This window comes from Manis pentadactyla, chromosome 9 (assembly GCF_030020395.1).
Source record: "Manis pentadactyla isolate mManPen7 chromosome 9, mManPen7.hap1, whole genome shotgun sequence".
Taxonomy (NCBI): domain Eukaryota; kingdom Metazoa; phylum Chordata; class Mammalia; order Pholidota; family Manidae; genus Manis; species Manis pentadactyla.
This window is the reverse complement of record NC_080027.1, coordinates 116,049,339-116,073,163: the sequence shown is the minus strand read 5'-3', so window position 1 is coordinate 116,073,163 and position 23,825 is coordinate 116,049,339. Positions and strand designations below refer to the sequence as shown.

The window sequence follows — 23,825 nt, the reverse complement described above, 5'->3', positions numbered from 1 at the left end:
AAATTGCCTGATGAACTTTACCTCTCTATACTGGTGGGGCTTGTCTCATGAGTATAGAGCCCATCTAGGATAAGCAAAGAGAATTTCAAGTCAACTCAAGCCTTACCTTGTCCAGGCAGGCCACTTCTGATGGAAGGAAGATAAAGGGTTGCTTTACATGGGTTTGAGGGTTTGAAGCCTTGGGAGCCATCCCTAGATAGGATGTGTCCTGGAGCCCTGACAAACCCCCTAAAAATGGGCCGGTCACCTTCACCTCTGTGGTAAGGTCACTCCATATTGAAATAGACCCATTCTGAAATCATACTTCTCATTAGGCCAGAATGTGATTTGTCTCTAGTGGTGAGAATGAGGCAGGGTAATGCCTTCCCTGTTATTTGGCACCTCAGTGAGTAACATTCTAGCCCATCTCAGGAGAAGGAAGTCCAGAGCTGTTAGAACTACAGTTTATGAGAGCCAGAGAATTGATAGTGTTTTCACACAGAAGTGGTGGAAAACAGGATCTCTAGATTTCAGAATAATACCTGATGTTAGGGAGTCTGGGGGTTACCTCAAGCTTTATATTATTAAAAGGAAGTTAATTTTAACCTCTTAATTACTCCAAATTTTTTCTTCATTATCTTGGACAAATCTCTTTTTTACAAGAGGAATATGAGGCTAGATACTAGTTTTATTTTATTTTATTTTTTATTTAAGTATTGTTAATATAAAATCTTACATTGGTTTTAAATGTACATCACAGTGGTTCAACAGTTCCTGTGATCGACTTACATTGGGATTGTGAATTATTGTGCCCCTTTACCTCTTCCCTGCACCTGCCTCCTGCTCTAGCCCTCCCCTTTGGTAACCACTAGTCCCTCCTTGGTGTCTATGATCTGCTGCTGTTTTGTTCCTTCTGTTCTGCTTTGTTTTTGTATTCCACAAATAAGTGAAATTGTATGGTGTTTGCCTTTCTCTGCCTGACTTATTTCACTGACCATAATACCCTCTAGATCCATCCATGTTGTTGCAAATGGCAGGATTTCTTTTCTTTTTATGGCAGAATAATAGTCCATTGTGTACATGTACCACACCTTTATCCATTCATCGATCAAAGAACACTTTGCTTCCATATCTTGGCTATTGTAAATAATGTGGCAATAATGTGGCAATAAACATAGGGGTGCATATATCTTTTCAAATCAGGATTTTGTTTCTAGGAACTTCAGGTAAGTTCCTAGAAGTGGAATTACTGGGTCAAATGGTATTTATAGTTTTAGTTTTTTGAGGAAGCTCCATACTGCTTTCCACAGTGGCTGTACCAATTTACATTCCTACCAACAGTGACTTGATTCTTGTTTTAAGTAATAGCTGCTGTGTAATGCTTCGTATACTAAATCAGGTCTAAATTCATTTTTGGCAAATATTCAGTTAATTGGCCTCATCACCATGTCATTATAAAGAAGAAAGTGAACTATCTTTTACTTTTGATACTTAACAAGGAAGATGTAATGCTTAAACGTTATGTACCAGAACTATTGGCTGGTTACTTTGATCATATTATGAGTTTCTATAACATCTAAAATCCTGTCAGTTTGAACCTCCATAAAGTATCCAGGCCTTACTCCTTCTCAGCAATTATTCACAAATACTTACATCAAATAAATGTTTAAAAATGATAAGGTTTTAAGAAGTGATGATAAAGCAAATAGAATTCCTTAAGCTCTTTTAATAGCAATGCATGGAGCTCTCTGACTGCCCAACACGGCAAGAGCAGTGGAGAGAGGGAGAGAGTGAACTATGCCTGTCATTTTCACAATTTTCAGTTAGTCTTTTTTCTCATCAATCAACTTTAATGGCTTTGGTTGGGTAACACTGTGACACCTGATGGCTATTCAGAATGGAGTTGTCGTGATATGATCAATGGAAAATGGAGCATGCTGTTGGTTTTTTTTCCTACTAGAAATACAGGATGAGAGAGCAAGCAAGATTGTATAGAGCTTATAATTATAATCAGTCAACCAGACGTCATATGGTAGTTATTCATTTCTTATTTTATCTCATAAGAAAACAGTATAGTAATGATACCTATAAACTCCCTTGAACAAGTAATTCTGGGCTCTGGAATGCTGAGTCCAGTTAAATCAAGGAGTTTTGATCCAAGTGGTACAGATAATTGCAGGAAAGCTCAGAACATGGTGGCCAGGTCATCACAACACCAAGAAATTCAGAGCCGGGTAGTCGGAGAAAAGCAGCATTAAGTATTTTGTCAAGCCTAGCCTGAATCAGCTGAGTGTGATGTGTACTTATTTCCAAGTCCCCACAATTCAGCAGACCCAGGGGTTCAGGTAATTAGATTACCTGAAAACCAACTGAATGAATAATGTGGTGTGATGGGAAGCAGGGCTAGAGGCTGGGATGAGCCAAGAAAGCAAGTGTGAGAAAGGTGGAGGAGCACCACACCAGTCCACCACCTTGAGGAGCTGTGGGAGGATCAGAGCCCCCCTGCCCTCTGGAGGGGACTCACCTCTGTCACTGGTTCCTCTGTGCAGCGGCTCACTGTCCTGTGATCCCAGCAACTTCTAAACAGCTCAGATACCTTACTTGACAAACATGGCATTTGAATCATTAAGGAGTTTATTGTCCTCAATGTTGGAGGACTTTATGGGATGGAGAATGGATAATTGGGCAGCCAACATTTTCTGAAACTGGGTAAGATAATGGAAAAGGAGCAAAATGTCCATTTGAAATGATGGGCTAGGAAATGCAAATTCCAGGCTCTAATTAGTCTGCCACCCTAAGAATTAAGATCTGCCTCAGAGACATTGTGAGGCCTTAGGCAGGTACATTTCTTCTGTCCTGATTACCTCATTTCATATAGTCTCTCTGAACAGTTGTGCACCTTCAGACTTCAAAACTTTAAACTTCTATACTTTAATATTTTTGTTTAGAGGTGTTAGAGGAACAATCCAAACCTGGAATTAAAATGAAATTTTATTCTCATAAATGATAGGGCTTTTAGCTTTGCTTTCACTTTAAAAATTTGTCCCCATATCTAAAATAATACCCTTGGGAAAACTAGGTAGTATAGTTGCCCTGTAATGTATGTAAGTGAATTAAAAAAAATTTTTTTTTCTAACTGGTATTAATTATCTTATCAGACCAGTAGCCAGATATTATAGCCAGCTTACACGTTGTGGTACATTTCATATAATTGTGTGCCTCGTTTTCTTACATTGAACAGCAGCAGGGGAAACCTTGAATTAATCTCCCAATTCTGTTTTCTTTCTTTTCCCAGGGCTTTTAAGCCTTTTTTCCTTGCCACATGCCATCTTTGCCAGAACACACTGGTGGTTATTGAACTCTGCAGAGGGGTACACTGGGAGGTGGCCACTCTGCCACCCCACTTTAAGCCACCATCATCTCTTGCCTGGACCACTGCAGTGACCAACTGACTGACCTCCGTTCTCATCCTACATTAATCCGTGTTTTATCCAGCAGCCAGAATATGCTTTAGAGAACGTTTGAAACTTTCTAGCTTACCACACGTAAAAAAGTGCAAAAGGGTTTGACAGAGATCTCTGTTCTCAGTGGGGCTTAAGGAAAATGAATGTGATGAGGCCTTTGTAGGTGCTTTGAATGCCTTGAATGAGCAGTGCCACGAAAAACAAGATGGATATATTTATTCAACAAACATTTATTAAGTGCCTCCTGTGTCCAGGCACTGTGCCTAGGAGCTAGAAATAAAAGACATAATTGGTATAATATTGACAGCAATTTTTGAAGATTTATGTAAAAAAAAGGGACTACCTAAACAAGACATATAATTGGTAAGTTGGACATTAATAGACCTTTATAGAGGAATAGTTCTACTTACAGAATTGTAATTTGCTAAGCTAACAAAAAATATGCTTTGCTGACCTTCTCACAAGCTTAGTTCCATATATTATTGGGTAGAAAAAATAAAGCTTTCTTCTGTGTTTCTTCCTCTTTGTTCTTTAGTCATCAGCTGTAGTGGAAGACTAATGCTCAGCCCCTGCATAGAAAATCTTTATACACAGCAAGAGCTGGTGAGAGAAATTGACTAGAATTTTGTAATTCTAGTCCCTTTCAATTAGCAACAGATGCTGCAGGGAAAGATTGTCTATGTAGGAACACAGTACTAATGTTTCCATGCTCTGGCTGACATGGAATGCTCATTGCAGAAGAAAGATGTTCTTTTCCTTGGTCCAAGTATGTCACTAATGACAGATCAGATATTTTTTTAAACTTATTTCTACTCCTAGCTAAGGCCATTAGTGAAATCTGACTCCCTTAGAAGAAAGTTAAATTCTTGACCACTTTAACAGCATTTTAAATCTTACTGAATACTTACAGAATTTATGGATACTCCAGCTTGCTTTTTGATACTATAAAAGTGTACATGATGCTTAATTTTAAGGTTTATAACAATGTGGCTCAATTTTTATATTGCGTTATTTGCCAACAATCACTGTTTTAGTCTAAAAGCCAATGTATTTTTGTTATTTTTTGTTCCTTTTCCTAAAGAGAGAGTTGGAATCCTTAAGGTCAGATATTTAAAGTCAAAAACTTTTTTGAAAAAAAAATCCTGTGGCATTAGAAAACTATATTTAACTCTCCCTTTCCCCTGCAATGTCTACTTATTGCTGAGAATAATTTTAATTTAATTTACTTTATAGGTCCACACCTTTAAAATTATTTGATCATTCTGATATCTGGATAAAGTGCTATATCATTTATGTGAAAAATTCTTTTGGCTTCTAACTGTTGGTTTACTTGACTATTACATAAATACTTTACTTGCAACAACTGTTGCTTTTTCACTGAGTTTTATATGACCTTTTAATAAGAGTCCCACAGTTACTGTAACTTAGAGAGTAAAAATAAATGAGGTGTCTAAGATTCCATTTATTAAAAAAAAGTGTAGTTAAGGAAAACATCTTGGGAAAGACATTTAAATACTTGTTCTAAATTAAAACAGACTGTTTCTCTATGTGAAATTTTCTTCAATGAAAATTCCAAATTTGCTGTATTTCCTACTGTATCCTGGAAGGAAGATAACAACAACAAAACCTACAGCCAAAGGGAGGCTGTAGAATGACTTCTGGAGAGTTCTGGAATGGGTATAGGCGACTGCTCTGTTAGCATCAGTGTAGGTGCAGGAGAAGGATGAAGTGACCTGTGTGGGTCCCCCTCAGTGGAAGAAACAGGGAACAGAATCAGGTGATGCAATCAGTCTGAAGTTGTGCCTTAACAAATCCACTGAAGAACTAAATGGAGAGTATCAGATTCCCTTCTTTATCAAGGGGTGTTAGCAGTAATGTCTCTTAAAGAAAAGCAAATTCTGAATTTGGAATGTTTAGGACCCCATGATTCCTTAAAATGCAAGGTGATTCATCTTTATAAAGCTTTGTAGAAAGGTTGGTCTTCATCTAAAGCTTGAGTTTGAGATGCATTTCTAGCTTTTAAAATTTTCTATGTAATTTCCAGCATGGTTTTTAGCTTATCTTTAAGTTGTGTCTTTTGACATGTCCATGAGGTTTAAAGTCTATCTTCCTAAAAGGCAGGACCCGGGCCTGTAGATAAGCATTTGTCACAATTTCAGTAATGCTGGGGTCACACGGTCTCTTTAGTGTCCTTCAGAGCCTCAGGTCTAAGAGTGTATACTTGGCTTCTTTTCCTTCGCCTTCACTTTAAAAATTTGTCCCAATATCTAAAATAATACCCTTGGGAAAACTAGGTAGTATAGTTGCCCTGTAATGTATGTAAGTGAATTAAAAAAGATTTTTTTTTTCTAACTGGTATTAATTATCTTACCAGACCGGTAGCCAGATATTATATCCAGCTTACACATTGTGGTACATTTCATATAATTGTGTGCCTGATTTTCTTACATTTCTTACTGAGTTAAAGCTTCCTGGTTTTTTGCTCCTTTACTTTTAAGGAGTGAGGTATATTATGGTTATGGTTTTGGGGTCAAGTTGACGTTATTACTTTTGGCTCTAAGAAGGAGACTTAGCAAACTTAGTAAATTCTGATTATCCTAAGGACTATAAAACTCTTATTCTGAGTTAGCAAGCTCTTTGACAGTCTGGGTTACCAAGACAACATTGTTTTTCTGGAAAATATCCTGGCTTGTTGAAGAGTATATTATAAGGTGTTAAACATGGGTAAAACAAAGGTCAGCAAAGCACATTTTATGTTGTGGTATCTTTATTAAACTTGTTTATTCACTTGTGAAATACGAGTTTGCATAAATAAGATACTATATTGTATTAGAATAAGAGAATTGGTAGTGTTAAAATGAGGGTTCTGGGATTTTGCTAAACTGTTCTTACATATTTGATGTCCTTAAAAAATTTGGAATGAGTTGGAATCTAATCTGGAACTGACTCTGTGACTCTGTTACATTAAGTGAGGGTAAGTTAGATTTAGTGACCTTGATTGCTTTTGCTTACCACCAGGTCTCTTAGGGAAAGGGAAGAGTATGTACAGAAGGAGAAAAGGAAGACTGAGGAATGCCAGCTCATGCTAGCATAATTCCACCCTTTGGGCATCTTAGGCTAATGGAGGGAGAAGAAGTTATGAGAAAGGCTCATGAGTGCTTTTGAAAACACTTTCAGGATCATAAAATTAGAGGGAGAAAGAATGCTAGAGGTCTGGCTGTCCTCATTTCAGAGAAGCTTAGTGACTTCCCCAGCCAGGCTCAAACAGTAGCCTAACAAAGCCCTGTCAATGCATATTTTTGACTCAAAAGACAAAAATCCAGAGTTCTTTGATACCACATCTCTATTTTGAGGATTTGTGGGGATAATCTGAAAATTTGTTTGTTAGGGAATAATTTATTTTTCCCCCTCATCTCATTTTGTGTAATGCATGTAGTGCTGTTGCCCTTGTAGATAAGAAGGAAATTATTTTACCTCCCTGGAAAGTATAATTGCTAGAAAATTGTGGTGAGGGGAGGGGCATGCACAGAACTTCACACATTGAATTTTTATAGGAAAAATATTTTGAAAATTGACAAAACAATGGTAGAATTTATTTTTTTAAATGTTTTTCTTTTTTTTTTCCCCCAGAGTTAAAAAATTCAAGGTAGGAGCTTAAGGGGATTTTGACATCTGCACTATGTTATACTTCTAAAATAGCCTCCTGAGTTTGCTATTTCTTTATAGTCTCTACTTTTGACATTAGACACATATACCTGACTACCACCTGTTGTTTGTAATAGCTACTGTTTAGCTTTATATATAAATCAGTACTCTTGGTTTATGCTTCAATTTTTTTGGGTAGCTTTTATAAGTAAAGCAGTTTTAGAGCAGTGGTTTTGATAGCCGTACAACCTTAGGCTTCTTTTTGGTAATGCACTTTCAGGGTACATCTTAAAAATTTTTAATCTAAGAATTATTGGTCCTTAAGGAATCTTAAAAAGACAACCAGAATCCTTCATTCTGATTATTAAACGAAAAGGAAGATTCTGTTTTAAGATCCTAAAGAAGAAATTCCATGAGTACTTGCTCCTGTTGTAAGTTTCCTAGCTTTAAGAAATTCTTCTTTGTATTTTGCCTAAATACAGAACTCTGTTGTAGTTTAGAGTCATCTGTGAAAATCAAGGACAGATCGTTTGGTTATTATGTCAGTTTCACATTAATTAATGACTCCCTGCCTAATAGAGAGTCATTTTGAAGTGTTTCAGGTGCCCTTATGAAGAAGATGGATTTAAAACATGTTCGGTGTCCTTTTTCCAGATTTCCATTGAAAAACGATTACCTTTTACCATACCTTTTCATTATCCTTCTTTCTGAGCTCAATTGGATTAAAGATGATGATCAGTCCCCTTCATGCCTTTAGGAAGCAGTTTTTCTTAGATTGGGATCAGCAAGCTCCTTAGACCTGACTGCCATTGGAGAGCTTAACTAATTGACATCTAAGAGAGAGAAGAAAGAGGAAATAAGGGGAAAGGAAAAGAAACAGGCAAGGGAGGATGGAAAAAGAAATGGGGAGGGAAAGAAGTAGCCTAAGATGGGCAGTGCTAGAGCGTCACCAGCGGTCACGGCCGCAGTGGCACCCTGGCCTGGGTAGTGAGCCAGCTGCCGAACGGGAAGGAGATTGGCAGTAGGGCCTACTTGGGCCTCTTGCTGCTGTCTGTGTGGCCTCATGGTCAGGTTGGGACTCAACAGACACCCGTGACCCACATCTGCAGTAGTGTGTGGGTCATTATCTACCTGCTAAGGACTCTGTCAGAAAGTTGCAGGGGATTTCAAAGCAGCATAAAACTAATGAGCCTAGCTTTCAGACTCCTTAGTTGAACGAGTTCACAGAAATCAATACAGGAATACACCTTGTCTGTCTCTTGAAGTGCCTCAAACTTTTCTGCCCAAGTACTATAACTGTGGAGTAATAGGAAAAGGGTAGTCCAGGGGCTACTGAAATGTGATATGAAGTTTCTTTGAACTCTTTTTATTTTCCAAATCCATGCAAACTTTATATTCTGTTCTATAGTAGATCTGTGTTCCTTTTAATAGTAAACAATATCCCACCCCCTCCCACACATATCAAAACCTTTGAGCATCGGGAAGATGCACTGTGCTTATCTGGTAGCTTCAAGAATCACCCCCCACCTCCCACCCCCCATGCACACATGGTGACACATTTTACCCAGTGCACGTTCCCAGCTGTGAAGTGGGAACCAGGCAGAACATGAGGCTTCTGATGGTCTAGGCTACACTGGTGATGGCACTTTGGATTTAAAAGGTACCTTTATAAATTATGTTAGCCACTGATTACATTACATAGGCTTATCTCAGCAGCCCTCTGCTCAATTCTAACCGAAAACCTTACCAAGCAGAGACTTGGGGTGTGGCTCTAGATTAGTGCTCCTGACAGCATGTTGTTAGACCAACCATCTCATTAATTTTCATAACTTTTCCCTGAGCTGGCTGGGTCAGACGGTCCTCTTCCCCTGGACACACAAATACAATATGCTTTCTCCTCCCAAGTCACCCTATCCAAATAAGTTCTCCATAGGTTGCTTGGAAATTTTGAATAATTGATGTAAAATGTGAAACACAGTTCCTTACATATAGTATCAGTCAATAGAAGTTAGCTGCTCTTTTATTGTGACTCTCATTGCTGCAGCCTGTGCCCACTATGCACAAAGCAAAATGTGTGTACACAGAAAGAGACCTGTTGATGGCACATTGAAAACAGATGGCTGATCAGTAATTGTGGGTCTTGAGCTTTGAATAGGTACCACCTTTATAAAAATTAAGAAATACTACTGGCTATATGATGAAAATGGAATACTTTAAATTCTTGAGCAAAAGATTTGAACAATAAAACCATTAGCTATGCTAGCGGGAAAACTGATTTTAGTTTCACGTGATTTAGCAGCGTGGCCAGCTAAGAGTTCTGTAGAAGAATCGTACTAGCATTGTGCCTAGTTTGTGCTACTTGTGTAGGTTGGTTGATTGAATCCGGTAGGTTGAGACCTCATATGGATGCCTGATTAAGCAAGACATCGGAATGTTATTTAATGGTCACTGAGAAGCCATTTCAGAATTTTGAACAGGGAAATGATGTAATCCATTGCCAGCTTTAGCCTGGAAATGTGCCGAAGGTTCTATGTGATGATGGTTGGGGGGCTGAGGTTGTTCTCGGTTCCTGTCCCCTCCACCAGAAAGAACTGAAGGGCAGAGACACGGTGAAGCAGGAAGAAAGTTCCATTTGAATATACTCTAAGGGAGGAATGGGCTAGAGTCAAAGTAGATAAAGGCAGGTTTACTTGCTTTTTGGAGTAGGACAGAGAGAATGAAGATTTGTGCTTGAAGTCCAGAAAATGGAACGGAATGGCGAAGTGACAGAGACACCACTGCAAGAGCACAGAGACCAAGGGTAGTAAGTTGAGCAGTAAAAAGTCTTTTGAAATACACACTCCAAGAAAGGGGAGTGCGGGCAACTTCAGAGAGGAGGAGGCTCACCCAAAGGCTGGGATTCTTCTTTTAAGGCTTTCAAAAATGGGGCAAAGGTGGAGGGTCGGGGGGTGTGGGCTTGTCAGGTGGTCTCATCTCATGATCCTATCTCTGGTGAGAGACAATATGTCACTGTCTGTAGCTAGTCCTCTAGGTAATTCTGCAGGCCAAGCCTTTTGTTTCTCTCTGAGGTAGTAGCCACTCCCAAGTACTGGGAACACCTTGCCTTGTCTTAAGATAAGTTCTTGGCTGATTACCAAAGAATCTAACTTCCCACTCTTTCAAAAGTGGAAACTTAGCCTTAAAGATAGGTCTCTCCTGTTCTTATTATGCTAATCTCGGCATTTTTAAGGAAACTTAAGCGTGATGCTTGTCGCATGTCTCTGCCCAACTCACCTGCTTTAGCTGGAGCAAGTCTCCAGGTCAGCCCAGATTCAGAGCCTGTGGAATGAACTCACACTACCAAGGGCATGAGTCCTTCCAGCTCTCAGGCTTAATCTGGTTAACTCCCTCGGTTCTTGGTGGGCTCCATCCTCTCATATCTGTCATCCTGCTCATATCTGTCTTTCTGCCTAAAAACAGGACTGTGGTAAATTTATTTTACTTTTCTAAAGTTTCTAAGAAAATGCAGCCTTTCTAAAGTTTCTAGAGCACCCTTCTGAAGGGGAGAGTGGCTCTCTGTGAGGAAGGTGGAACGGGGTGGGTCCAGTGTATTTGAAGTTGGGAGGGGTAGCCTAAGAATTCCCAAGGAACTGGCCTCCAAGACAATCAGTGTTTCAGGAAGTCCTCGAGTATCAAAACGAGAATTTAAGCTAACTTTAACCTAGAAGCCTTTCTATCTAACCATCATGTTATGGCTGAGATCAAATTAATTCCTCATGGCTCTCAACCCAGGACTCCTGCTTCCTAGTCCTTTGCTCTAATATGTGATACATTCAAGTTGCAAGGCAACTGCGTAGGCATACCGATTCTTAGGGAGGATTGGCCCACATAGTTTCATCTTCCTGCTCCAATGGGCCTGAGTCTTGTTTTCATGTCACCTTTCTGTACATTAAAAATAGTACCACGTAGATACTCTTGTAGTAGGTTAATAAGTATACAAATGAAAATAAAAATGGTACCACCCTGGAGGCTAATCCCTAAAACATTTTGTCATAGTTTCTCAGCAGTGTTTTTTTAAATACTACTTTAAGAATTTCAGATCTAGTGTCTATAGCTTATTTTTTTAATTTAATATATCTAGCTTTACTTATATACTTAAATGTTGCATGAATATACTATTTTAAATGCTCATGTAGTAGTAGTGTAGCGCACTGATGTGCCGCAGTGTATGTTATTAGACCTCTGTTAGATAGGTGGTTCTCAGTTTTTCAGAGCTGCTGTTTTATGAACTTAGGTGGCTCTAGGAGGACTAAGAGACTTGTCATTCACACAGTAATTAAACATTTTTGTTTTCCTTTTACCACCTAGCTTAGAGCACCTAGTTAGAGAAGGGAGGATATGCTTTGGGCCCGAAGTTCATTAGGGAGAGGAAGGCTGGGTAGGGGCTGTGGTGAAGGGGTGGACTTCCACCTAAGCCATTTGAAATCCAGAAGAAGAGGATGGGTGGAGGGGTGTGGAGGGTGGTTGCTGAAACGGAGTCCTTCCAGTGCTTTGCGTAGGAATGGCCTTTTGTTCTTTCTCTGGTCCACATAACTTTTGCTTTGAGACGTAAGGTTCAGGCTCTTGAGTTTTTTGGTTCTTGTGGGTTTACTAAGTATGGGCTAAAGGGCGGGGCACCCAAGTATCACTTCTGGTTCTTGTTTTCCAAGTTCCACCATAACTACTTAGAAACTTCTGAGTGGTATTGTTAGCAGTGGAGGGTTACCTGCAATCACATGGTAAATACGTTTTGTCAGTCAAGTGGAAACGAAAGAGCAGATATTGACAAGGCTTATGACTAGTTGGGTGTCATTAGGAAAGGGCAAGAAGATATCAAACATGAATTAAGGGCTGAAAGGCTCAGAAATGGTGAAATAGGGAATTGTTGCTGATTTGTGGAGAAATTCAAAGAAGACATCCGAAAACTCATATTAATTTCAGGAACTTGGGCTGGTGAGAGATCAGGATAGCACAGATAGAACTGTAATTTGTAGGTGTTCTAAAAGCCCTTGTCTTAGCCAGTAGTCTCAGTTGTGGCTTAAAGCAGCATATCTATCTGTGCTTTAAAATAACAAAATGGGTAAATCTGCATTTCACATGCTTCTTTAGTTGAAAACAGTTGGTTATATAGGAGAGGGATGATATGATAAACTAGATCTATAAACTGCAACAGATCTACCGTATGACAATGGACAAAGCATTTTACCTCTCTGGTTTTGAATCTTTAAAAGGATAATTAATACTGGTTTAAATAAATTTTGAAGTTCCTTTTAAACCTAAAGTCTTTATTTCTAAAACAAAAAATGGCCCCTAAGGTAGACTTGGCTATATTTTCTCAGATTTGAAAAATTAAGCAAAATGCTGATTCAACTTTTAAGTATAGCATCTTGAAGGTGTCCCTCTATCAACTAAAGAACAAATGTCTCCGTTTAATGTATGACTGCGTCAAAAAAAAAAATGCCACCACAGTAGGTGACCAAAAGGATACGTAACTTTCAGGAATTTTGAAAGCCCAGTAGTATTTAGTATATGCTCTCTCAGCATTAAAAAGGTCACCTTGCTAATACATGTTAATTTTGAAAGTTTAATTGACCTTTGGAATTTTAATATCAACCTTTTTTGGTGTGTTTAGAGGTTGGAGCAATCACGGAAGAAACTGAAGCCTGTGATTGGTGGAGTCTGGGCGCTGTCCTCTTTGAACTTCTCACTGGCAAGGTAAGCAGTGACCTGGATGTTTAATAAGTCTGCTCAGATGCTCCCTTGATTTCAAATTGAGAACGTTTAGCCTTTGCCTTCAGTTTTTAGATCAGGGACTCAGTAAGAAAATCTTTGATACCAGAAAGAAATAAAAGGGCAGAAAAATGCAAGTTTATCAAGGTTCCAGATTTTTAAAAAGTAGAATTGTCTTGCTTTGAATCAATTGATGGAAAAATCGTTATGTCACAATGTTAGCAGCCACATTAAACATTAAACAAGCAGCATTAAATCTATAAGGTTCATGTAAGAATGTTTTATAATTCTTTGGATGTTTTATTTAAACATCTTGTCTGGAATTCTCATTTTAGAAAATTACTGTAGATATTAAAGGTAATGTTATCTTTTTTCCCAATACTGTACATTTTTCCTATCTCTTCTAGCTTAAGGACAGAATTTATACTCTCTCTGATTGATAACTTTTAAGTAAGATGTGTGAGGTTAATGGACTTTAGTAGAGTATTGTGCAGATTGCCTCCTGGGAAGAAAACAGGAAATGAACAGTCATACTTTTGGAAGTAGTCATCTATCTTAAATATGTAGATAATACTGCAGTTCTAAGATTGTTGTGGAATTTACAAATCACTTATACTTACCCTTAAACCATAAAGTGCTGTATATACATAAAGTATTATTATTAACAAGTTCTAAATTTTAAAGGTTTTTAAGAACATTACAAAATTTCAGAGATACCAAGTCCCTTTTTAGTTTCTGTGTGCAATGCAAACTTTTCTATTGTGAGCTATTCTCGAACTAAGGTTAAAGGGTAAGTGGCCTAAACTTCTGATGTGATTCTGTCAATTGCCTTCAATTCAGTTAGATGTTCTGTAAGCTCATAACCCTTATCCTAATTTGCTTAGGTGGCACTGGGTGGGTCACTACACTCCAGTTAAGGTGGTTGTTGAGCTCTCTGTACTTGTTCGTAAATCTTGTGACCGAACAGAATGTGATGTTATTTGGGATAAGAAATGTATGTAACTGATCGTTTCAGACTCTGGTTGAGTGCCATCCAGCAGGAATAAATACTCACACCACTTTGAACATGCCTGAATGTGTCTCTGAAGAGGCTCGCTCACTCATTCAACAGGTAATTTAATTGACCTATTGGCTGAGTATACCAACCATGCAAATTAGCAGAGCCCACAGCTCTAAAACCTTAAGAAATTATTTCTGGGCAAGAAAGACTCAATACTAATAATAACAAATTCATAATTTATACTGTATATCTTTAGGCTTCTGCTCCTATTTATGTATTGGTAAGGTCAGAGAAAACAGTTAAAACTTACTGTTTTTTTTTTTTTTTTTTTAATCCAGACTAATGTTTAGTCGATTACACATATTTGTGTAAGTGTCAGATTGAAGTAAGGCTTTCAGCTTGTCTGGAGCTGCTCTGTTTTTGCTATTTTGTAGCCCAATATGAATGGTTGTTTTCAGTCTTTAATTCATATTTATAAGTTTAAGAATGGTCTACTCACATTGCTTAGGAGAGAAGTGGTAGTAGGAAATTTTGCCAAGTTAAATTACTCCTACCTTCATCATTTGATTGAACTTGGGCACTGGTACCAGTTAGTGCATTTCCAGTGGCTTTGAAAGAAGAGACTATTGATCTTTAAACTTCAGTATCCCAGAGGTAGGCCTGGAACTCTAGTGAGCTTCTTAAATTGGCTCCCCATATTTAAAATGCTCTAGATGTGAATAGTGGGTTTTTGTGTGTACACTGAGGATTGTCAGCTTTGTGGGATGATAGGTTCATGGCAAATTAGTAAGAAATGTTGGGCCTGGGGATCATTATACTTCTATGAAAAACATAAAGGGAGAGGTTATTTGAAAAAGATCAAGAACTAAAATGTTCATGTAATGAAACATGAATTATTTTTTTCATCAGGGAAAACAAATTTAAAAAGAAAAAGAAACAAAGGGGAAGGGAATGTTAAGAAGAGAATTATCTAGTATTCTCTTGAAAAGTGATTTTGATTCCATTCAACGAATATATGCAAGGCATATTGCTGTAAGCTACAAAGATAAGACTCACAAATAAGTATATCACAGATGCATTGATAAAGGCTGTGAAAAAATACATTAGCAAGTCAAGATAAGGAGGGATTTTGGTTGATGCAGTAGTAGTAATAAGGAAAGTTTTTGTATTCTGGCTGTTAGTTTTGTGGAGGCTTAGAATTTTGGCATGACAAGGTTAGATGAGGAGGAATAGCCAGGTGAAAGAATAGCTTTGACGAAGAAGGAGTCCAAAATATTCAGTCTGGAATATCAAAGGTATGGTTATCTAGAGTTGGAGGGATGAATATAGGGTTGAGTAATAGTAATAGATGAGTATGGAAAGATAAGTTGGGGTTCTTTTATGGGGTTCTGTTATCATGAACACCAGGGTAGAGTGGCAGGATTTAATTTGTTTAAAAAGAAAACAAGATTTGGAGTCTTTGTGCAGAAGTATGAAAGAATCAGAGTTGTACTTCAGGATGATTGATTTGCCCAGAGTAGGTAAAATATAAAGAAAAGAATGAGGTTGGAAATACTGAGATGAGAATACCCTCACCACTTTGCAAAAGGTTAGGAGGTAATGCAGAGATACAGAAAACATTTCATTCTAATGGGAAAAAGGAAGCTACTCATTTGATTTCATCTTATTTGCTCTGGCACACCAAAGGTAAATTCAGTGTTTTTTTGGTAAGTAATTTAAGGAAGGCTAGCAACTAATTTTTGTTTTTCTACCTTAAAGAAATATTTATAATTCCCTGCATTAATTATAAAGGCCTGCTGCTCCTATCTTTATTAGAAATTATGTTGTAAAGGAATGTAGACTTAAGTATGTTAAATCCCCAAGTACAGATAAGTATAGGCTATATAGTAAATCTGCATTCTGTCACTGGCCTGTCTAGAGAAACTACCACTCATGTTGAGGAAACGTCATCAGGAAAGGGAAAAGGGGTCTCTTGGCATGATTAGCAATTCGTCATTTTGACTTTCCTCTTCCACTACCTCACAGGTCATAAAGGTCTTTTTAAAAAAAATCACAAAATGATTTATATGGAAATAATTATTCTGTTTTGGGGAGATTTGTCTTTTAGCTCCTTGCTTTCTTCCTAGATTTCATAATCTCCCATAGTGTACCTATGGTTCACTTATATCAGTAAGTGACTGGCGCTTAACATACTTACATTTCAAATGCAAATTTCAGAAAAAGATACTTACATTTTACAAATCCTCAGAGCATATATGTTTATACTTACAGTGTAACTTTAATTATGACAGGTGCTTTGTCAGTTGAATGATATGTAAGAAAAAAGGCTCTCAAAACAAATTTTTGTGCCTTCATTGCTCTGGTGTATTGCCTGGTTTTTAGGAGAAAGGAGTTGATAATGAGTATCTTGGATTTACCATTGGCTGACATTCTCTTAAGCAATAGAATCTTTGTGTAATCTCTCTTGAGGCCTAGTATAGTATTTAAAATGGCAGAATAATAAACAAGATAGTCATGAGTAAAACAATCTTACTTTTGCCCATAGATTATACTTGCAAATTTGTAGAGGAGTCCATTAGCTAAGTAAATTGACTTTAGTAAATGTCAAAATATGAACCTTTGTTGGAATTTCTTAATAAGGTCATGTTTTGGGAAGAATGGGGTGGAAAAGTTAGTTGTAACAAAGAAGAGAAAACTTACATGTTTTTATATTTCCTGAAATATTAAAAAATATGCTATAGTTAATTCTTACTAATGTTATAAATTAGTAGATTTATATATAGAGATCTTAGATATATAGAAATCTTAGAATAGATTTATATATAACTGTCTGATGGCTTCCATATTTCCTGAGTCAACATGCTCTATTGACTTCTATAATTAGTAGACATGAATTGTCTGATTCTGAAAATGGATTTGATAAATATAGGATATTCTTATGTTTGTTTTATCATAGCTTTTCTCAACATAGTTTAGCGGCTCCTAATGTAATAATTCTTTGAGCAGTTAGCTTTAATAAACAGTCATTTTGAATGCTAGGTACAATAACCTCAAGTAAAAAGACTGTGAGTATAGTCTTTTGAAGTATATGCTTCACTCTCCTGGTGGATTTAGTAATATCAAAGTGAAATAATAGATTATTGGCATTTGCAGACCATGCACTCATGAATCAGTGTAATGTTTTAGTAAAGGGCATGGACTGTGGAGCCATAGTACCTGAATTCAAATCATGTCTTTGCTACTGACTACTTGCATGATCTTAAACAAGTTATTTATTTGTCTCTATTTTCTCATCTGTAAAATAGAGATAATAATAGTAGCTATTTATAGAGTGGTGAATTGAGTTAACTTATGTTAAACACTTAGAATAATGCCTGGTGTACAATAAATGTCACATAAGTGTTTTGGATTGTTATTACTGATAGGACAATATTGAAGGTTCATGACGTATGATAATTTGTAATTTGATGAAATGTAGTTGCTTATAATATAAAAGTGAGGCAACAGCTGGTGATACAAGGGAAAAAGGTCTAAAAAAGTAGTGGACTGGCACACAGTATGAAATCAATTCATATTTTTCATACAGATAATTGAATCAATGAATCATGAATGAAAGAAAATTAAAAATTAGAGAAAAAAATAGTTTTGATTAAATTTGAATGATGGGATTTTTCTATATGTATAGAATAATTAATGTAAAGACATTATTTAAATATTTCAGTTGCAGATGGCTAAATTCTATGGGAAAAATTATTTGCTATAGAAATATTCTCATATTCGAATGGCTGTGGCCATGTGAGGAAGTTGGCAAATACTCTCCTTGAAAAAGGAAATTGTGAAGTTGGGCAGAATTTGCAAAACAACCACCTCTGTGTTCTGGAAATTGATCAAAGGGATACAACAATCTGGAGACTGTTTATGCTTGATAAACAGCTGAAGTTTGGGAAAGAACAGTGGGGCTCTATGGCATTTTTGCCTGGGGCAGCTCCCATTCTCTCTTCTCTGCCTAGTCAGGTGTGAAGTTTCTACCAGTTTAGGGAAGGCCATGAGCACCAACCCTGACGCTGCGTGCATGTGCATAGGAGCAGGGAAAGATCTCAGTGGAAAGTAAAAACTAGGGAAGACTTGAAGGTGGTCTCAGTTTGAATGTGTTCTCCCATCCATTGGCAGAGGATAGAAGCTTTAGTAGCTGAAGCATTTGAATTCAGTCTCTTTTCAGTCACCAGTGACCACTAAGCTATGCAGACACAGGGTGACCCCTATGAAGCCAAACTTAAAAATAAAAACAAGAAAAAAAATGAGCAGAGCTATCAACAGCTGCTTGGTCCAGTGGGGTGGGGGAAGTAGATTTACAGATTAGCTGAAACATGTTACTGAAGGTCAAACAAACCAACAGCAAGGACAAGAGTCTTTACAGGAGAAAAAAAAAAATCAGACTCCAGTGTCCTATCTATTTTCAGTAAAATAGTATTAGATACAGAAAAAAAAGTATGACCCATATGAAGGGCAAAAAAGCAGTCAGTAGAAATTGGCTCTTAGTGTCCCCAGAATTTGGGTTTAACAAAGACTTCAAAGTGGTTATTATAAAAATGTTCAAAGAACTAAAGGAACCGAAGTATAAAAAATTAAAGAAAACTATAACAAGAACAAACCAACAAATATAGGTTCTCAGTAAGGAGACAGAAATTATATTAAAAAAAAAAGGAAGAGCCAAAAAGAAATTCTCAAGTTGAAAAGTTCAGTAATTGAAATGAAGAATTAACTATGGGGGGAAAGTAATTCATTGTAGCATTCCAACAGCAAATTTGAGAAAGATAAAGGAAGAATCAGAGGTCTTGATAGAATCATAGAAATTAATCCTATCTGAGAAACAGACAAGAAAATTGGAAGAAAAATGAAAAGGGCTACAGAGACAATATCAAATATACCAATATACATATAATGGGGGTCCCAGAAGGAAAGAAAGAGGGGAAGGGACAGCAAAAATATTTGAAGAAATAATGGCTGAAAAACATCCCAAATTTGATGAAAAGCATTGGTACGTATCCAAGAAGCTCAAAGGACTCAAAGTAGAAAAACACAAAGAAATCCATACCTAGACATATTACAGTCAAAGTGCTGAAAGACAGAAACAAAGAGGAAGATTTTGAAAGCAGCTAAAGAAAAGCCATTCATTTGTACACAAGGAAACGTTAATGTCTGACATATCAAAAGCAGCAGAAGACAGAAGACAATGGAATGCCATATTCAAAGTGCTGACAGTATCAACCAAAAATTCTATATCCAGCAAAATTATCTTTCAAAAATGAAGATAAAGTCCCAAATAAAGACTGAGAAAATTAATTGCTAACAGACCTGCCTTACAAGAAATAATACAGGAAGTCCTTTAGACTGAGAGGAAATGACACCAGACAGTAACTCAAATCCATAGGAGGAAATAAAGATCACTGGGATGGTAAATATGAGTTAATAGAAAAGACTAAATATCTCTTTTCTCATTTCTCTTCTCAACTTCTTTTAGAAGACATGAGTATATGAAGCATTAATTACAACACTGTGCTCTTGGGTTTATCATACACATAGATGTAACATATAACATACCACATAATAATAGGCAAAGGAGGGCAGAAGGAATGGAGCTGTAGTGGAACAAAAGTTCTGCATTTCACAGGAATTATGTTTATGTTAACTTGAAGTAAATTAAGACGCATACTGTAATCTTTACAGCAACCATTAAAAAAATGGTAAAAGAAAATTGAGAGGAACAAATAAACCCGGTCGATGTAGAAAAGAAATCACAAAATGGCAAATGTAAACCCACTATATCAATAATTACATTCATTATTAATGTCTAAACATGCCAAACAAAAGGCAGAGATTATTAAACTGGATAAAAAAGTAAGATCCAACTATTTTCTATATATGAGAGACACCTTAAATTCAAAGACACAAATAGGTTGAAAGAAAAAGGATGGGAAAAGATAAGCCATGTAAACAGTAACCATAAGAGAGCCAGAGTCACTGTATTAAATACCAGACAAAACAGATGTGAAGACAAGAGACTTACTAGAGACTTAAGGCAGATGTTTCATAATGATAGAAAGGTCAATACATGGAAATATATAAGAATTATATATATACTTAGAATATAAGAATAAGCATTACATATTTATAGGAGTTATAAAGGTATATACTGTAATAGACTCAAAACGTGAAGCAAAATCAGAATGGAGGGAAAAAGAGACAATCGAATAATAATAAACGGATGTTTCAAAACCCCATTCTTGATAATCAATAGAAAATCAGCAAGGATATAGAGAAGACTTATACATTGCCAAACGACTCTAAGTGATTACAGAATACATTCTTATCATGTGCACATGGAACATTGTCCAAGATAAATCATATGCTATGTCATAAAACAAGTTTCAATATTTAAAAGAATTGAAATCATATAACATACTCTGACCGTAACAATTTAATTAGAAATCATCAACAGAAAGAGAGCTGGTGAATCCACAAATAAACAACACATTTGACAGTCTTCTCTGAGTCGCTGTGGTTTCCTGCTCCAGCAGTGCTTGGATGAAACCTGGTGCTGGTCCCCTACCCTGACTGGCCCCTGAGAGCCAGCCCTCTGTCTCCTCGCTTGTAGCTCTGCCTCCTCGGCCAGCCTCCCCCCGTGTAAACTCCCTGCTCCCCAAGGCTGCACCCACCTCTCTTCAGGAGCCTACCAGCACGACCTTGTCCCCCTTGTAGGTGCACCGCAACTACCACCAGGGCTTGGAGGCCACCATCAAGTGAGAGGTCAACCTTAAGTTCTGTGTCTCCTACATCTACCTGTCCATGTCTTATTACTTTTGACTGTGATGATGTGACTTTGAAGAACTTTGCCAGATATTTTGTTCTCCAATCTCATGAGGAAATATGCTGAGAAACTGATAAAACAGCAGAACCAATGAGATGGCCGAATCTTACTTTAGGAGATCAAGAAACCAGACCATGATGACTGGGAGAATGGACTGAATGCAATACAGTATGCATTACACTTGAAAAAAGCATGCATCAGTCACTACTGGAACTGTACAAACTGGCCACTCTCTAAAATGGTCCCCATTTGATGACTTCATTGAGACTCATTACCTGACTAAGCAGGTGAAATCCATCAAAGAACTGCATGATCACATAACCAACTTGTACAGAATGGGGGCCCTTAAGTCTGGCATGGCAGAGTATTTCTTCAACAAGCATACTGTGGGAGTCAGTGATAATGAGAGCTGAGCCGTAGGCTGGTTTCCCATAGCCACAAGGGTGGCTTCCCTGGTCACCAAAGCAGTGCCTGCATGCTGGGGTTACTTTTACCTTTTTATAAGTTGTTCTAAAATATCTACTTAAGTTCTTTCATTTGTGCCATCCCTTCAAATAAAGAAATTTGATACTCCCCAAGATAAAATAAATAACACACTTCTAAATAAAAATTGATTTTTCAAAAGGTGCCGAGATAAATTGATGGTGAAAAAATAGCCTTTTCAACAAATGATGAGTTAAAGAAGAAATCCCACGAGAAGCTAGAAAATGTTTTTTAATGGAATGAAAACAAACATACTACATGTCAAAATTTATATGATGCAGCTAAATCAGTTCTTGAGGAAAATTTATAGCTTTAAATACTTATATCAGAAAAGAAGAAAAGTCTCAAAAATCCTACTGAGCATCTTAGGAAACAAGAAAAACTACAAAAAGGAAAGTAAATCCAAAGCAAGCAGAAGAAAGGAAGCAGAAATCAGTGAAATAAAAAAGAGAAAAATCAAAGAAATCACAAGTACGTTCTTTGAAAAGCAGCAAAATTGGGAAACTGTTTGTTGACTCCAAAATGTATATGAAAAGGCAGGGAACCTAGATTATCCATAACAATTTTGAAAGAGAACAAAGTTGGAGTACTGATACTACCTGATTTCCACACTTAGTTTTAAATCCACAGGAATTACTTGGGTACTCTGTCATTAGAGCAAAAATAGGTAAGTGTCTATCAATAGAGTGGAATTGAGAGTCTGGAAGTAAACCCTCATATTTATGGTCAATTGATTTTTAAAAAGGTGCCAAGATAAATTGATGGTGAAAAAATAGCCTTTTCAACAAATGGTGATGGGAAAATAAAATATATGCTACAACCAAAACGAACTAAGACCATTACTTCATACTGTATGCCAAAAAATTAACTCAAAATACCTCATAGACCTATAATGAGAGGTAAAAACTACAAAAATTGTAGAAGAAGACATTGGAGAAAGTCTTCATGACTTTTGGTTAGGCAAGGAGTTATTAGATGTGACACCAAAACCAACAACAGTGATCTATAAAAGGAAAAAGTCAGTAACATGCACTTCATCAAAATTAAAACTTTTACACTTCAAAGACATCAGTAAGAAAATGAAAGACAAACCACAGACTGGGAGAAAATATTTGCAAGTTATGTAACTGATAAAGGACTTGTATTCAGGATATGTAAAGAACTCTTATACTCAAAAAGTGGACAACTCAGTATAAAAATGGGCAAAGATTCACCAGGAAAGCTGTATAAATGGCTAATAAGGACATGAAAAAATGCTCACTGTCTTTATTTAGGAAATATAAGTTGAAACCACAATGAAAAACCACTACTACCCAGTAGAAGGGCTGTAATAAAAAAGATAGACAGTATCAAGTGTTGATGAGGATGTAGAGAAACTGGAACCCTTACACATTGCTGGTGGGAATGTATAATGGCATTAGAAAAGTTGGGCAGTTTCTTAAAAAGCTAACTAAAAACTTAAAACATGACCCAGCAATTGTACTTCTAGGAATGTCCTTAAAAAAATGAAACATATGTCCTCACAAAGACATATATGCAAATGTTAGTAGCAATATTATTCATTATAGCCTCAGCTTGGAAAGTCCACCTGTCTATTAACTGGTGAATAGATTAACAAAATGTGTTATATCCAAGCAGTGGAATACTGCTTAGAAATAAAAAGGAAGGGATTGTTGACACCTGCTACACCATGTGTGAATCTAAAAACATTATGCTACCGTGAAGGAAGGCACTGCAAAAGACATCTTATTTTATGATCCTTTTTATATGAAATGTACAGAAAGGACAAGTTTGTATATAGAGAAAGCAGATCAGTGGTTGCCTAGAACTGGGGATGGAGGTAAGGATTAACTGCAAAAACCATGAAGAAACTTTTTAGGGTGATCAAAGGATTCTAAAACTGTATTGTATTGATGATGGTACAACTCTTTAAATTTACTAAGAATCATTGAGTTGTACACTTAAAATAGATACATTTTATGCTGTATAAATTATCCCTCAGAGAAGCTGTTAAAACACAAATTTGAGGATGCAGGACTATGTCAAGACATTCTTTGAGCATGCCCAGAATCTACTATAATTAGATATATGTCTCTTCTATTATTCTACACTTTTCTTAATTTTTTATACATATTTCTATTATTGAAAAAGTCAAAACACATTTCACTCATTGGATCAATGTGAATTATGTGAATCAGCTATTCCAAAGAAAGCAACTTTGGAATATGAATTAAGCTTATTCACACTTAAGGGAAAGTTTAGTTGCAGTGCATATATAATTCACTAGAGGTTGGAAGACTTACTGTGCCTCCCAAACTTTCTAATCGTGAAAGGAGTACCTGGATCTCTCAGAATTTACTGCAATATCCAATTAATGTCATGAAGTACTTTTGGAGTAGGAAATTGATAGATATAACTATCCTATTATACTTCCTGAGGATGAGACACAAAGTGAGTTACTCAAAGTCATGTTCCCTTCAGTTGAAAAACCATAAACTCAGACCCCCACCACCCCAACAGCTAGATGGTTTTAGACATAGCTCCTTTTCAAGCAAATGCAGTGATTTGCCTATTAATCAAGTCCATTTGTCCCTGGGGTTGAATTTAGAAGTCCTTTCATATGTTTTTGTTTTCCTTT

The 23,825-nt window shown here is 36.9% G+C and overlaps 1 protein-coding gene and 1 pseudogene across 13 annotated transcripts in view; both read left to right on the top strand.

Annotated features, from left to right (window-relative positions):
- The window catches only part of RPS6KC1 (ribosomal protein S6 kinase C1), a 307,376-nt gene that overhangs the window by 160,842 nt on the left and 122,709 nt on the right, over positions 1-23,825 (top strand). For all 13 annotated transcript variants that reach the window (XR_008999393.1, XM_057507968.1, XM_036912511.2 and 10 more), the window contains 2 exons: positions 12,739-12,821; positions 13,852-13,947. Coding sequence is in view for 12 of the 13 variants with exons in the window: in XM_057507968.1 (XP_057363951.1) it covers positions 12,739-12,821; positions 13,852-13,947 (179 nt within the window). In the remaining variant the exon portion in view is untranslated. The remainder of the gene's footprint in view (positions 1-12,738; positions 12,822-13,851; positions 13,948-23,825) is intronic.
- On the top strand, positions 19,684-21,522 carry LOC118925967 (ferritin heavy chain-like; annotated as a pseudogene).